General features: G+C 39.0%; 1 protein-coding gene across 4 annotated transcripts in view; it reads right to left on the reverse strand.

Moving 5' to 3' along the window:
* Window positions 1–17,488, reverse strand: part of phactr4b (phosphatase and actin regulator 4b) — a 52,430-nt gene that overhangs the window by 24,781 nt on the left and 10,161 nt on the right. For 2 of the 4 annotated variants that reach the window (XM_084385229.1, XM_084385227.1), the window contains exons 2-3: window positions 14,737–14,837; window positions 14,287–14,331 (exon numbers count right to left, since the gene is read on the reverse strand). In XM_084385229.1, the coding sequence (XP_084241355.1) occupies window positions 14,287–14,299 (13 nt within the window). In that variant the 5' untranslated portion in view covers window positions 14,300–14,331; window positions 14,737–14,837. Of the gene's footprint in view, window positions 1–8,695; window positions 8,850–14,286; window positions 14,332–14,736; window positions 14,838–17,488 lie in introns of those variants that run through there. The other 2 variants (XM_084385225.1, XM_084385228.1) reach the window with 2 other exon arrangements.

The raw sequence follows: 17,488 nt of genomic DNA on the forward strand, positions 1-17,488 counted from the left end.
GTATGCTGTGTTCACATCATAACTAACTGTAATGTGGAAGAGATGGAAACCTGTGACGTTATACTCGGAGCGGTTAGTGAATCGTGACTCGAAATTGTGCGTTTCAATGGCAACACTATCACCGCCAAAATTAATTTTCAGCAGTCAGATGGTACAGGTCAGTGCTCTTTAAGTTGTTTTATGTTTATTATATTGTAATGTTATGTGGTAACGCCATCCTTCATCTCGAGATGCTTTGCAAACTCTGCTATACACACGTTCATGTCTTTTGAACGAGGCGTGGCTTTCGAGAGCGCTCTAAAGGGAGGGTGGGATCTTATGCTTTCAAAGCTAGCTCACTATTGCTAGCCGCTCCAAAAATTGCCTACCCTACCTATAAACGGAAGTTGTGAACGTCTTCCCTGTTGTGACGTAGGCCTATATATATCGTTGTGATCTCATCAGCGGCGGACAGAGTACACAGCTTCATTACTTGAGTAAAAGTACAGATACCCCTTGCTAAATTTTACTCAAGTACAAGTAAAAGTACTACAGTCAGATGTCTACTTAAGTAAAAGTACTAAAGTACTTGTTTTTAAAAGTACTTGAGTATCAATAGTACAAGAGTAAATTTTTTAAATATTGCATTACTACTGCCACAGTGCTTACATTGGTAAACACAGCAAACACTTGAAGCGAAAACTATCATTAACTTGTTCAGAAAATTGAAATAGTGTAAGAGCTAAAAGTTTAGCACATTATATTAAAAGATTAATGCTGCTGTTATATTTGATTATTTCAATGTTAATTCAGCAGTATATATTTCTGTTAAAGTCAATGTTGTTGTGAGGACTTTTATTATGATGCGGAAATACTGAGAGGGAAGTGGAGGAGAGAAGAGAAAAGGTGGAAAGTAAAGAAAGGAAAGAGCTCGTCCGTGTCCGAGGGTTTTATTTATATTTACATAAAGTTTATATTTAGATTTAAGCCCCGAGAACACCCACAACAAATGTTACACTGGTGGCAGCGGTGTTTTTCGTCGGATATTCGAGTTTCTTTTTGTTATTAGGCTACTTCTCTTTCCGCCTAACGGTACATTCCGGCCGAACGCAGTCTGTAAGTTACATTACTAACGTTACTGTGATTTCAGCGAGACGCTGTGAACGTTAATGTGCCGCGAATAAACTTCAGTGATGTCAGACGAGGAAGCACAAGCAGCGCGGGAGCCCAATGCGCGGCCGCGCCGTGCACACACACCAAAGGACATTCCTCTACCGCCGCCATTTCGCAACGATGGCTCTGAGTCTTTTCAGCTGTGGGCCCGTCGTTATGAGGTAATTCAAGAGGCTCGCTATAAAGATAGCGGTGTTGATTTGGATGCAGTGTTAGCAGCAGAGTTGCCTACTAGATTGCCACCTGAACTGTTCATTGTTTGGGACAATTTTCCATCTGAAACTCAGCACTCTTTTGCTGCAGCGAAAAAACAATTGCAAGATGCTTTTGGTCAGAAGGATGTAATTGCATCTTTTCAAACATTTCCAAATTCACGTCACAAATTACCTAATGAACCAATGGAAGTGTATGCAGCAGACATATGTAGACTGGTCAAAGAAGCTTTTCCAGATTTTGAGCAGAATGCTTCTGAATACATGAAACTGTCACGATTTCTGGCTGGTTTAGATCAAGAACTCCAGATTAAATGTCATGAAAGGGGCGTGAAAACGTTCAAAGAGGCCTTCCAAGTTGCTACTCAAGCTGAGCGGGCACGCCAGGCCGCCAGATTGGTGCAGCCGTTTCCAACTGCAGTGAGAGGCGATTCGGCAGCACAGACAGTGAATGTTATTTCTGACACTGACACTTTTCTGAAGCAAGCGGTTATTGATCTAACTAACACAGTTAAAGACTTAAGTAAGGATGTTTCAGCACTGAAACTGCAGTTGCATGATGAACGCAGCCGATCACGCCAAACCCCATCACCACATCGGCACAGTCCAACAAGGTATTCTATGGCATGGAATGCGCCGTATGGACATTCACCAACCAGACGTTCAGATGCTCGTTCTCCTTCACCTGACAGCTACAGAAGATCTCCCAGCCGTCGCAGAGACTTTGGCAGACGACGTGACGACACATACCAGCATAATGTCAGAGTGGAGTTTTCGCCTCACCGTAGGGAGAGGTTCAAGGATGGCTATTCTCCAAAATACTCCACTACAGCCTGCCCCGACTACTACGAGGACGACAGACGGGGACAACGGAGTGACACCATGTCTTACAACCGCTCGTCATTTCAACGACGCAGTCCAAGCCCTCAGCACAAACGTGTCACCTTTGAGGACTACAAAGGCCATCATTACAGACCTCAGCATCCAAGCCTGGATCTTCAGAGTGGTCCACATGATGTCTACCCAGATCATCACAGCCATCATCAGGGAAACTTCCACTAGCTGATGCGACGGGGCACACATCAGCTGTTTCATTACCAGCCCACACGACACCGTACAGATGATGACTACAGACACCAGCCATCCAGAGACTGAACACTGCCCTGCTACAAAGGTGAAGGACATTTGTACAGCACACATCAATGGCATTGTTGAAGGTACTGACATGCACATCATGATAGACACTGGTTCTAGTATTTCATTTATTAATGAAACTACCCGTATGGCACTTCCTTCATTGTGCAAAAGACCACTAAAGGGTAATTTTATCCTGTCAAAGTCTGTAACGGGTCAGAATCTAGATACTCTGGGAACTGTGACTGTTAACCTGAAATTAGGTGCACTGACATTACAGCATGACATGCAGGTCATCAGAAATGTGAATCAGGGTATCATACTTGGTTGGGATTTTCTCCAGAAGCACGAGGTAATCTTGCATGTTGGAAAGGGGTTATGTTGTCTTTATGATCAGACTTTACAATTGTTAAGCACATCTCAGCTTGCCCCTGCACATTGCACAGCTCAAATTACTGTAACTACTACCGTTCCTCCCCAGTGTGAGATGCATTGTACAGCTCAGCTTATACCGTTTGCTGTTAATGCAGGTTTAGCAGATGGTTACAGTGGGTTGCTTGAGCCATATCTATCTAAGTTGGATGGTATTGCAGTTGCACGCACCCTTACAGTAGCTAAAAATGGTCAAACTGTAGTGCGAGTCCTGAATCCAACAAATAGCCCTTTTGTACTGCAATCAGGTATGCAGCTGGGGGAATTCACTCCAATTAACCAAGATGACGTCGTTCAACACTCTGTATGCACTCAAGATTCTGTATGTAATGTGTCCACTCCTTCTACACAGGCACCTCCTCCATTTGAGATTCAGAGTGGGAATCTTTCTGACCCTCAGGTGAACGAACTGCACTCACTTTTGCATGAGTATTGTGATTTGTTTAGTAAGAACCCTACAGATTTTGGTAGTACAAATATTGTCAAACACAAAATCAATACCGATAATGCAGTTCCCATTAAAAAACGTGCCTATCGTACTTCTCCTCCGATGCAAGAGTTGATTCAGTCACAGGTGGATGACATGTTGGCAAAGGGTATTGTGGAAGTCAGTCATAGCCCTTGGGCTGCACCCGTCGTCATGGTACGAAAAAAAGATGGCACCTGGCGCTTTTGTGTCGATTATAGAGGCCTTAATTCTGTCACCATTAAAGACGCCCATCCTTTACCCAGAACAGATGACACCTTGGATGCGCTTAAAGGTTCCTCTATATTCAGTACCATGGATCTTTCATCCGGATTTTGGCAAGTGCAGCTTGAGGAGACAGACAAACCAAAAACAGCTTTCACTACTGGTCGTTCTTTATATCAGTTTACAGTAATGCCAATGGGTCTTGTCAATGCTCCGCCCACTTTTCAACATTTGATGCAGCTAGTGTTGCAGGGTCTGTCCTGGAAAACATGTCTTGTGTATTTAGACGATATCATCGTCTACAGCAAGAATTTTGCAGAGCATATTCAACATTTGAGAGAGGTTTTTGAGCGTTTGAAAGCAGCAAACTTGAAGCTGAAACCATCTAAATGTTCTTTTGCTCAACAGCAAGTGACATTTCTGGGCCATATTGTGTCTTCTGCCGGTCTTCAGCCTGATGTTAAAAACATTCAGAAGGTTAAGGAATGGCCTACTCCCGGAAATCCTACAGAAGTTCGAGCCTTCTTAGGCCTGTGCTCATATTACAGGCGTTTCATTCGCTGTTTTGCTCAAATGTCACAGCCACTGCATGCTCTAACTCAGAAAGCAAAGTTGTTTGTTTGGACTGAGTTAGAACAAGAAGCTTTCAATTCGTTGCGACATGCACTTACCAATGCTCCAATTCTTTCCTACCCAGACTTTTCAAAGGAGTTTTTGCTCTTCACAGACGCTTCAAACACAGCTATCGGAAGTGTTCTGTCCCAGATGAACGCTGACGACAAAGAAAGTGTCATCGCTTATGGCAGTCACATCTTGACACCTACTGAGAAACGATGGTCTACATACGACAGGGAGTTGTGGGCTATTGTTTGGTCCATTCGTCACTTCCGTCAGTATCTCATGGGTCATTCTTTTCGAATCATTACTGACCACAAGCCCTTGCTTAGTCTGAGAAGGATGGTTTTGGATGGTGATCCAACGGGACGTAGAGCAAGATGGGCTCTGGAGATCGACCTCTATGACTGGACCATTGAGCACAGACATGGTCACAAACACGCCAATGCTGATGCCATGTCTCGCCGACCTGAAAGGGAGAACAACATTTCCAATGACTTGGAGATCAAGCCTGTCCATTTTGTTTCTTCGTCGACGCAGACTGAGGTGGACGAATCACATCCTACTTCTGCACAACCTGTTTCTTCTTTTGCGAGTTCTGGGTTTGAGTCTTCAAATTCTATGGTTTCTGCCTTTTCCAGCGTTACATGCCTGGGTATGCATAATGGCGATATGCTACAGGCTCAGAAGGCTGACCCTGTTTTAAGCATTGTCGGTGAATGGGTGTTAACGCAGAAAAGACCCCCATACACAACGCTCAAAGGTGCTGCTAATGGACTGAGACATTTCTGGAAAGACTTTGCAAGACTTACCTTTGTAGATCATGTCCTTTGTCGAAGAGTCAGACCTCCGCCAGGTGAACAGATTCTGCAGGTTGTAGTTCCAACTGCATTGCAGCGTAACGTGTTTGAGACTTTGCATGGTCATTCACTCACCGGACATTTCAGTGCACAAAAGACATTGCAACGTGCTCTAGTGAGATGCTACTGGCCCCATATGTCTAGGGACATTACTCTATGGTGCGCCCAATGTCAAGCTTGTGAATCAAGGAGACCACAAACACCTCATCAGCAGGCCCCAATGCAAAACATAGTCACAAGCATGCCTTTTGAAAAAGTTGCTGCTGATCTAACGGAGTTGCCCCTTACACAGAAAGGAAATCGGTATGTTCTGGTTGTAATGGATTACTTCACCAAATATCTCAATCTCTATGCAGTTACTGATCAACGTGCAACGACTGTCGCCAAGTGCTTGTTTGAAGACTATGTGAGCCAACATGGTGTGCCCCAGAGTTTGCACACTGATCAAGGCCGACAGTTTGATTCTGATTTGGTGAAAGAACTATGTTCCCTGCTTGGGATTCATAAAACACGGACATCTCCATATCACGCCATGTCAGACGGTATGGTAGAACGTGCCAATAGGTCCATAAAAGATCAGCTTGCAAAATATCTGTATACCAAAGGTGGGGAATGGGATGACCACTTAAAACAGGTTGAATTTGCCTACAATACTAGTGTTCATTCCTCAACTAAACATACACCTTTCTTCTTAGCACATGGGAGAGAAGCTCGCCTACCTGCTGACTTTCTTCTTGGTGTACCCTCAGCATCTTCCAGGGCTACACCCGGAGCCCCGGCTGAATATGTACACTCTTTGCTGGGACGGCTACGCTCTGCTTTTACTACCGTGGCAGATAATATCCAGACAGCGGGAGCACAGCAAAAGCATTACTACGATCGCCATCTCCGACATGTGGCTTATCAACCTCAGGATCTTGTATGGGTTGATCTTCCAGCTATGTCAAGACACAAACTCTCTCCGAAATGGACTGGTCCATACCAAGTTTTGAGCAGGTTGGACTCACCGACCGGTGACATTGGAGTGACATATAAAGTGAAAGATCTGCTTGATTCTAGGTCAAAGCCTAAAGTTATTCACTATAATCGGCTTAAACCTTATCGCTCCGTGTGGTCACCTGATCCATGTCCAGTTATGACATCCCCTTATATGGGACGCCCCCCACTTACGGCACTCTCAGGCTCCAGACCTTATGTTTTTCATGAGCCTGTAAGGCCAACTCAGCAGATTCAAAGGCGGGATGATACATTACCTCCTGTTCAGCCTCAGGTTGAAATTTCTGAGCGTTCTGGAACTGAATCCCATGTAGAACTTTCTACAGAACAGCCAGCAAGTGTCATGAGAACAAGGTCAGGACGTTCTGTGCGTCCTCCATTACGGTATAGGGATGTGTAATGACTTTAATATCCATCTCCACATATTTTTGTTCATATTCAACTAAAATTCTTGAGTACAGGATTGTTTAATGTATAGTTGAAAGATTGGAGTAATGGCAACTAAGTTCAGAAAAACTGACACATTCAAAAAGTGTTATTTGTATTATGTTTGATTTATTCCTGTTTTCTGAAAATCTTGTACCCCCCAAAGTGTTTTGTTTTGAAGTACCAATGTAAGGAAAGCATATTTTGTTACAGATGTATTTTTTTTTTTTTGGTATCAGGAAACGAGGACGTTTCTTTTCATAAGGGGGAAGTAGTGTAAGAGCTAAAAGTTTAGCACATTATATTAAAAGATTAATGCTGCTGTTATATTTGATTATTTCAATGTTAATTCAGCAGTATATATTTCTGTTAAAGTCAATGTTGTTGTGAGGACTTTTATTATGATGCGGAAATACTGAGAGGGAAGTGGAGGAGAGAAGAGAAAAGGTGGAAAGTAAAGAAAGGAAAGAGCTCGTCCGTGTCCGAGGGTTTTATTTATATTTACATAAAGTTTATATTTAGATTTAAGCCCCGAGAACACCCACAACAAATGTTACAATAGTCTGGTGAGGTGGGGCCATGGGTTGGCACATTCCCGGGATGGACCTGCTGCGTCTTCATCCATTGTTTCGTCTCTTATCTAAATCTGACAATGGAGTTGACTTTGGTGGAAAGCTGAAGGTGATTGCTGATAGGCTGTCCCAATCAGTGTCGCCTGCACAATCCAATCATGTTTGAGAGGGAACCAACAAATTGAGGGTTTCCGAGATTTTTTTAGAAGAAGTAACGGGTACTCACGGTTATGGATAGAAATGTAGTTGAGTAAAGAGTACAATATTTGCCTCTCAAATGTACTTGAGTAAAGTCATGAGTACTCCCCAAAAATGATACTTGAGTAAAGTACAGATCCCTCAAAATTGTACTTAAGTACTGTACTCAAGTAAATGTACTCCGTTACTGTCCGGCTCTGGATCTCATGTGAGTGACAGGTTGTCCAGCCGTCGTACTTAAAAACACATCATCAGAAAATAAAAGAGATGCCGCTGCAAGAGGGAGAAGTTATTTTGATTAATGATTACGAGGGCAAATACATTTTTCAAAAATAATGATGTGCATGGATAAATTTATATAATAAATTCTATAAAAAAATAAGAATTGTCCATTTTGATTTCATGGTGACTTTAATGCTGGATGGTATTTACCATGAGATTTTTTTAATTGAGGTAATCAAATAGGGTATTAATAATAATTTAAATATGACAGGGTAATACTAACCATTTTGAATTTTAACGTGGTTTACGCCAAACCGGTAACTGTTTCTTCCCTACTGCTGAGTCATAACCAGTTCCTGTTGTGATGAAGTCAAGCCGAGGTAATGCTTGCAGAGCGTAATGCTTCTAAAAGCTAGTGAGCTGCCTTAGTGCTTACTGCCAACATCATTTAACTGTTGGAACCTCAGATGTTTCAATGTTTGTCATTAGCATGTTAAGTTGAGAGCAAGATATTCTAACAAATATAAATATCCACCTTATTTTCACATACGGTCATTTTGAACTTGAATGTGCATTTCTTCTGGTGTCAGTCGCTTCCAATTATTTTAGCTGTACAAATACGTTATGCTGTTTCAATTTTTTTTAAGCTGTTTAGGTTTATGCTACCATATTATTTGAATTTATTATTCTAATCACAATAATAATAGTTTTACGGTTTACTACACTTTGTTATTCCTTTAGTAATGAATTCAAAGTGCTTGCACATTCACAGGAAATAGTCGATAAGTAGCACAAACAAAAATTGGGTAAAATAATAAAATAAAATATAATAATATAATATAATAATATTTTTAATTAAATACTCTAAAATATACTAATTCATTTAAATTACATTTTTTTAAATCTATACATTCCAATATTAAATGACAATAAGCATTTATAAATCAACATTTCTCTTGCTTCAACTCCAACGCCATCTTGGAGGGTTTTTTTTAAATCCACTTGTCGTAGTGTATTCTGCGTTTGCATTCTTCATAAAGGACTGCCTACATGTGATGCCGCCCTCTATTTTGGCTACAAGTTATCTTAGAAGACAACATGATTAATTTGGCTACTTGGAAGTACCTTCTTGTCTGAAGCCTTATGTCCTAAAATGCTGATTTTTGAAGCGTTTTCTTGACTCACCCAAGTGTACGCAGGAGTTTTGAGGTGCAGTCTCTAGAGAGAACGTCTGTCCCATGCTCCAGCCCCCTATAAGGGCCTCTGTTTGCAGCTCCTGCCCAGGTGCAACCCAGTGAACAGCAGCAGCAATTCAGGATACCCAAAGTCTTCTGCCTTTCCTTTTTTAGTTTCAAAGGACTTGTTTCCTGTCACCGAGTGTCGCTCTCATGTTTCTTTCCACTTTCCAACTCACAATATTTCCAAGCTCCTCTCTTTTCTTTGAGAGGATCTCATGCCAACTACCTTTCTTTTCTTCCAGTGTCCTTCAGCCCTCCTTCTGTAACTCTCTCCACCCCCTCTCCCTCTCTCACTCCACTATCTCTCCCTCCACTTCATAAAGGAGCTAGCAAAGCAGATCAACATAGACGCCAACGGATGCCTATCATTCCTTAAAGCAGAGGTCAAAGTGCAAAGTGAGTGTGTGTGCGCTTGCGTATGAGTTCTAATGAAAAGCAAAAAGAAAAAAAAAAGAGCAAGGGATTAAAGGGAAGTTCTGCCAATGGAGGGAGAGATAGTATCAGCCGGACAGACATTTGACTTTGTGGTTATGGAGAATACAAAAAAAAAGAGGAACTGACATCTGAATGATCATCAAAAATACTGATTACTTAAAAATAACTTAAAATTGAACACATCACGTTAGTCAATATTTGAAATGAAATGTGAAATTTCACTGACATTACAAGGAAAACCTTGGATAACCTTCATTGGCCACGTACACACTGGAAAGTATCAGTAGTGTGTGTGTGTGTGTACTGAACATGACTCTCTTCCGAAATTGCGATGATTGACACCATAGCAATGTTATGGCATCTAGTATGTTTGATATCTTGATTATGAAAACACATAAAATAAAAAGATTTTCTTTCATCTTCGTAACACAAACGATTTCTTTCCCTCAATTGACAGCTTTAAAACGTTTATAAAGAGGTCGTAAAGCTAATCCAAATGAATTGAGCGGAAGATACACAATCCCTTTACATGATGAACAGATTGAATTTAGGCTTTTATTCACATATAAACATTGATCAGTGAAGATAAACAGAAGCTAACCCATACATGCTTGAAGTGCGAGAACAAACCTCATTTGCTCTTGTGGAAGCTCAAACGTGCTGCGTAACACACGAGAACGAACCTCCATTTACCATAACTGATGTGTGAGTTGATGAATGTTTATATGTGAATAAAAGTGTATCTTCATTTATATGAATAAGGAATATCTTCATCTGAGTTCCGAAGATGAACTACAGTACTACAGGTTTAGAACGACATGAGGGCGAGTGAATGATGACAGAACTTTCATTTTTGGGTGAACAAACCCTTTAGAATATATTTAAAAATATATTTATTTATATATAGCAATTTATTTCTGTGATGGCAAAGCTGGAATTCTTCAGTGTCACATGATCACATGATTGATTTTTATGAATTTGTATGAATAGAAAGTTCAAAAGAACAAAACTTTTGTAACAACATAAACGTTAATCTTACTGACCCCAAAACTTTGGAATGCTAGTGTAAATTTAAGACTTGGAATATTGTGGACAAGTTACATAAACTACTTTTATAATACTTTTGTGTCCTTTGCGAAGCTTGAAAGCTCCACTCAATTCATTGCAATTGCATGGAAAAGAGCGAGCAGCACAGTCTTCAGCATTTCTACTTTTGTGTTCCACAGAGGAAAGAAAGTCAGACAGGTCTGGAATGGGGAGTAAACAACTCAAATTTATTTTGGGGTGAATTGTCCCTTTAAGATTGATACTGAAGTCTTTCCCCTAAACAAACCCTCTCTTTAAACTCGAACATTAAATCTATTAGTATACACTCACTGATCAGCGGATCTGGACTCCTGCCCTCTGCACGGAGCAGAGGGTAATACACTTCAGCAAATCTTCATCCACAGGAATTCCAAGAATGCAATTTTATCCAGCAGAGTACATTAGCAGAGAACGGGAATGTGGATGTGTGTAGCTGTGTAACTTGACTACAGCAGATCGCACTCCTAATCCCATTTTCTACAGCCAGACATTACTTCTCATTCCACAGTGTATAACAAAGCGATTCTGTCCCAAACCCCTGAAATGAATTGATGTTTATATAAAAGCTTATTTTAGATGAGAAACCTCAGTCATGGACCACATCCTCCCTGTGATCAAGAATGCTCCAGATCTTTGGTCACCATGCATGACCATGTGTGATGATCATGCAGCCTGAGGACATGTTCTTGTGTTCAAACACAGCCAGATGAATCGCAAAAGAATATAATGATTCACTAGACTAATTCCCTTTCAAATCTTAGGAGGATGTTCATTTCAAGAGATCAGGTGTACATACTGGACCTTCATTAGTTCACAAATGAATACCAGCAATAAAACGCTGCATATGTATATTCAGGTGACTTCACCCACAATTGAAGGAAAGTAATTCAGGCTCCCCTGATGTTAAACTCTTCACATGACTGATGCTTTTGGACCCAAGCATATAGGTAGCATATAATAATTAATAAGGAATAATCTCGAGGATGAAAATTTAAAAACTTTAAAACTTTAACTGTCGACCAAATAAAAACAGCAACACACCAGCTAGTAGGGTTGTCAAATGTACCTGTAAAATCAGTACCAGTCTTTAAAAAAAAAAAAGGGCTTGACTGTACCAGCGTTTGTGTAGTACCGGTAGGACAGAGTACCAGGTATATTTGTTACACGCTGATAGACGCTGCTTTCAAACAATCTCGTTGGTGTTTGTTTGAGCGCTCTCTGTTTTTACAAGCGTTGACCATTGTAGCCAATCACAATCAGTTGAACGCATGAAGGCAATGGCTATGGCAATGGCAATCTTTAGAGATTGACAACCTTAGTTATTATACGGGAGGTCTCTTATCTTGCTTTTTGTTCATTGCCCATCCACATTAATCTGAACACAAGTTTAGTTTTTCATGCTGCTTAATATACTGCAAAGTTTCTGAATTGACAACTATTTAAATGCACGATTGAATTGGAAACTGCGATGACTTGATGAATGGACGATAAAAAAAAAAAAAAAAAAAAAATATGGGACAACAGTTTTTTCTCTGGTACTGAAATTGATACTGAGAACACTCAAAAAATTAATTTTTGCCTCTTGTTAAATTTCATTAATTAAAATAAGCAAAAGTAACACAATTGTTTAATATTTTGTCACAACTTAATTTAATTGTGTTTAAATCAACCTAATATATTTAAAACTGAAGTTTACTTAATTAATTTGTGTGAAAACTACATGAATCATTTTTGTTGACAACTAACTGGGCAGTGGATCTGTAGTTCCCAGCATGCTTTGCAAGGGACTGCATTAGGAGGGTAAATTTAGGGATTAAAGTGTTATTTTATGTGTGTTTCTGTAAATGGAAAGATGTTGTTAGTTAATGTTAATGTTAGTGTTTAATATTCACTAATGTTAGAAACTTAGAGGACTTTCTGTAATGTTTTTGAATTTTGTGGTTACCATTATGCAGAAGAGTGGCGACTGTGTTTAGTTTAGGGCTGTAGATCTCAGTATAATCTAAACATGCATTAAACCTCTTTCGCAGACCTGCATATTCAATATTACTCTGTAAAAAGTGGTTTTAATTCAACTGAACACTAGTAGCTCCTATCATTGGCAATAACTGCAGAGTCAAATTAACTAAAATCATAATGCTGGCAATTTTAGGCTGGGCAAAAATTCTATGTAGTCAACCTGACAAAACTTTATCTAGCAGTTATGACTAAATGAATTTAAGTTCATACAACAAGATTACAACAAATCATTTCAAACAAATTAGATTTTGTTGGAAAAATGTAATTCATTTTCGTGGAAAAGTTTTCCTTAATTTTATTAAGTTTGTTCAACAGCTTATTTTTTTGAGTGAACCACACAATTTTACTGGTTTTAGAACAGACTGCTGAAATTTTGGCAATGTGACAACCCTACCAGCTAGGTTTTTTTTTTATTTATTTTTTTACCTGTTTATAGTTCAGCATGGTTACTGAAAGGGATAGTTCACACAAAAATGAAAATTGTAAATTAAAAAAAAAAAAAAAAATCCACATGTTGTTTCAAAACTGTTTGACTGACTTTCTTTGTATAACACAATGTGACAAATGTTGTTTGGAGCCCAACTGGAAATGGAAATCCACAAAGAAATGCAAGCTGTTTATGAATGATATGATAACAAAATTTTCATTTGTAGGTGACCTTATCCATTTTAAATATCTACAGTTTACTGTTGAAAAACCCCTCCAACTACCTTTCAAAAGTTTGGGCTTAGTATGTTTTGTTTGTTTTTTAAATCAAAAGTGTTAAAAAAAAAATTCTACTATGTTCAGCATAATAGAATGATTTCTGAAGGATCGTGTGACACTGAAGACCGGAGTAATGATGCTGAAAATTCAGCTCTGCCATCACAACAATAAAATACATTTTGAAATATAGAGATATAGAAAACAGCTCATTCAAACAGTTCAAATAAAATGCAGTCTTGGTGAGTATGAGAGAAATATGTGTATAAAAGAAGTGCAACTTAAAGTGATGTGATTAGTTGACAGACCCAATGCATTGACTAGCAGCAAAATCGACTAGTTGATTTAAACTCCAGTTTATAGATGAGAACATGATGTAAAATAGGGCATTGACACATCTTTCAAAATATTTGAACAAAAAAATTTAACGTTGAGGCTTCGATGAAGTAACCAAGAACCAAGAACAAACAATCCTTTCTGCTTGTGGTGCAGGAGCTATGAAATCTCCAAACCACATGCTGAACTGGGGGCAACAGATACAGAAAAAGCAAGAGGGAAAAACTGCAATGATACAACAAAAGGAAAAAACTATAAAGCAAGCAAAGGAAGAGGCAAGCAAAAATAGCTTTGTGCAACATGGTTCCGACATGTTACATAAAATTTGTACATCCAAGTTGGATAGATCACAATCACAAAAGACCTCTGACCTATTCATCATCTGTTATCTTTGCAACTGTTCCAAGATCAGCCCCACAATAAGAACACTACACATGCATCTACACTGAAAAAATAAAAATGACTCAGAGGATTGAACTGAAGCCCTGCTTCTCTCTGTCCCAGTTAAAGCTACTACACTGGGCACATTTCCAAAGAGAGAGAACGAGAGAACAGAGAGAGATGAGAATCAGCTTGCTGGTTCTGCCTAGACCCAGAACCTGACATGACCTGGAAAACAAGCTCTACGATTCTGTTCAAGATAGGAACTGCCTTCATGACCTTCCTTAGCGGGCGACACAGGGCTCTTTACCAGCGTTTTGTTTCGCAAGAATCCCATTTTAATCAAATACAGTTGTTCTTCATTAAACTGCTCTCAGACAAATAACAAATGTTTGACTGCAATGGCTGCATCCTAGAGTATAAATTGTGTAAACTGTGGTTTTGACAATAAACCACACACCAAAACGAGTTAAATCAAGATCACACATTGGTTTCTGGACCTTAATCAACGGCATCTACAAATGGAACAGTTTCTTTTCAATTATTCAGCATCATTAATATCAAGAAAGAAATACTCACCTCGATTTTCCATTACAGAATCTGAGACAAAACGATAAATGGATCCTGTAATTAAAGCAAAACAAACAGATAATTACATAAACAGGTCGTTCTTTTACAGAGCCACTCATTACTAATTATAGACAGTATGACATTAAAAAGATTTAATAAAGCAATAAGCCACAAAGAGGCTGTGCATTACAGTCAATTTACCACTGGTAAGGGGTGTTCTTAAGCATAATGCAATTCAAACTCCTTTACCCTTGGCAAAATCAGAATTCACTGTAGCGAATATATTTCAGACTGTTTTATAAAACTGTGACAAAAGATTTATAAAAAACAAAAAAAAACAAAAAAAAACAACTATATTAGAAATAAATAAAATGGGTCCATTAAAGGACACATCTTTCTTGAAATCACCAAGTGGGAGCTTCAAAACAGAATTTACTCAGAACGAATGTGCAGACGTACAGTGATGAAGGTCATTGGTGGTCGTCCGTGGTGCCTCTGTTTGTCTCTATCAAGGGTTCAGACCAGCAGACAGGGTGCATTCGCTCATCTCCAGGGGTTTCCTGTAATATAGATATATAATATGTATAACTCACTTGATCGGAGGTCAGACGAGACCAAACATCTCTTCAAATCCTCACTCGCTGTGATCACAGGTTCATCAGAGCGATCAGTAAAGTGTGCTATCCTCAAGTACTCTCATCGTTCTTGAAAGCTTCAGTCCAAGACTGCTTCATATGCTACGAATGATGCTTGTTATTTTACTTCAAGTGTAGTCTTGCCAATCTTGAAAAGAAAAGGAGATTCGGTGGTTCCTACTTCCTACACTGATTAGTCGCAAGACTCACACCATTAAGGTAAGGCAAGAACTTAAAAAGCAGGTGTCACACCTCCAGGCTGCACAATTTTTGGGACAAAACTAATGGTTCGTTTAAAACAGCACAGACGAGCTTGAGAAAAGACCAGAAGGAATGACCGCAAATGGAAGACAGGCAATTATCTGAAAGGCGCTGATGGAAAGGATAGATAACAGGCAAATAAAATGAGCGAATGTCTAACAGATGGATACACAAAACAGACAGGGCAAATCAGACTGTAATGGACTGTCAGTAGAAGTGGAGGATGGATGAATGGAGGAGAGAGAGCTAGAGATAGAAATGCTAATGAATATCTCCAGGGGCATTGATCGATTAAACTGAATGCAGACGGACAGCAGTCTCACAGCACTTCGACTTCTGCTTCGTCATTTCTGCTTCTGCACGGCATTTACCTGAGCCCGGCTAATGTTGTTTGTGTGTGATATGTCTTATTTAAAAACTTAAACAAGCTGACACAAAATACAGTCAGCGCCAATCGTATACCAGTTAAATACACATACAGTGTATTTTTTTTATGCATATAGAGTTTTATGTACAGAGAGGGAAGGGTTGTCGTTGAAGGGTCAACTGCATTTATACTGTATGATCGAAACTACAGTAAAAACAGTAATATTCTGAAATATTATAACAATTTAAAACAACTGTTTTCTATTTGAACTTATTTTTTTTATAAGAAATTTATTCTTGTGACAGCAAAGCTGAATTTTCAGCATCATTACTCCAGTCTTCAGTCTCACATGATCCTTCAGAAATCATTCTAATATGCTGATTTGCTGCTCAAGAAACATTTATTATTATCAACAATGTTGAAAACAATAGCGCTGCTTAATATTTTTGTGGAAACCGTGATACATTTTTTTTCATGATTCTTTGAAGAATCTTGAAGCAATTTATTTCACCCATGCTGAATAAAAGTATTAATTTCTTTTGAAAAAAAATGTAAAAAATAATTGATGACTCCGATATTGATGTATTTGCTCTGAAAAGGGCTTGAAAGAATTTGTTTTTAAATGCGAATAAACCATAGTACTGCAAAAATCGAAAATAAACTGGGAATGTTTTTCACATCGTTTTTCACAAAACTTAAATTAAAGTTTTAAAGCACCAAAATTAAAACCTAAATCCATTATCATCATAATTCGTGATAGTAAACTGCAATATTTTTTACACACAAGTAAATTCATTAAATCACCTATGTTTTAGTTAAAGTAATAAAGTTATTGGAGCTTACTGAGGCTCAATTATGGATGCTGGTACGTCCCTTATAAAACATGACAGTCAACTGAAGTTTTACAGAATTTGAATACGTACATTAAGCAGGCAGGAAGAATGCAGTAAACTTGAGACAGGCATTGCTAGAGTCAAGCAGCCAGCTTCAGCAATGATCATTATCCCCTGCAGCCTCACATTTTTGAGGTTTCAGACACCAAAATAATCCTAAAACCATTTGGTTTGCGACTTCCTTGAGGGCTGTATGATCAAATCTAAAGCACACATTAGACTCAGCAAGTAAAAATAAAAAGAACATGCAAAAGAGAAGTCTTAAAGTGCCTGCTTTTGTTTTGGTAATTTAAGTTTTATAAAGAAGTTGGAGTTTCATATGTACAATTGTGGTTAATTTTGATATAAAAGGCAAAAAACATCATATCACCCCAGATTATAAAGCTTGCGTTCTCTTATCACACTGATCTTTTAGGATGAGGAAAAGAAAATATATTCCATTTGTCTCTTAGATAAAAGTGTATTGCTTTTATTGTTGTGAATGTGGACACACACACTATAAAAAGCTTGTCTGCAGGGAGCCCACGCTGCCACTTATGCAAATCTCATTGAGAACAACATGGTATACTGCTGCGACGATGCAGTGACCAGGCAGCTGGAATACTAATATTGTGCAACATGCTCTCCAATTCATTCCTGTGAAACAATATCAAATTTGATCTTCATAAATCTAAAGCTGGGTTCACACTGTACAATTATGGCCACGATTTGGTCGTCGAGACAAATTTTGAGAATCCTAAGAGATTCATCTGATTCTAGGCCAAAGTCTAAAGTCTTTGATGCCAGTTTGACATGACAGCCGATAAATGATGACCATTGCGATCAAATTTGACCTGAAATTATGGCAGTGTCAGAAGTTTAGGCACAGTCCTGCAGTGTGGCTTCTCCTACGACAACTATCAAATCAAAAACCAACAGGAGCACAGACAACAAACCACCACTTGCTCCACACACATCATCTTCGTTTTCAAGAAAAGCCATGATCAAAATTAACGTTAGTAATTGTTTTTTGTTTGCTGCATGTAAATGCAGCTTACAGTCACTGAATGTGCCAC

The sequence above is a fragment of the Rutilus rutilus genome (assembly GCF_951802725.1).
Source record: "Rutilus rutilus genome assembly, chromosome: 17".
Taxonomy (NCBI): Eukaryota; Metazoa; Chordata; class Actinopteri; order Cypriniformes; family Leuciscidae; genus Rutilus; species Rutilus rutilus.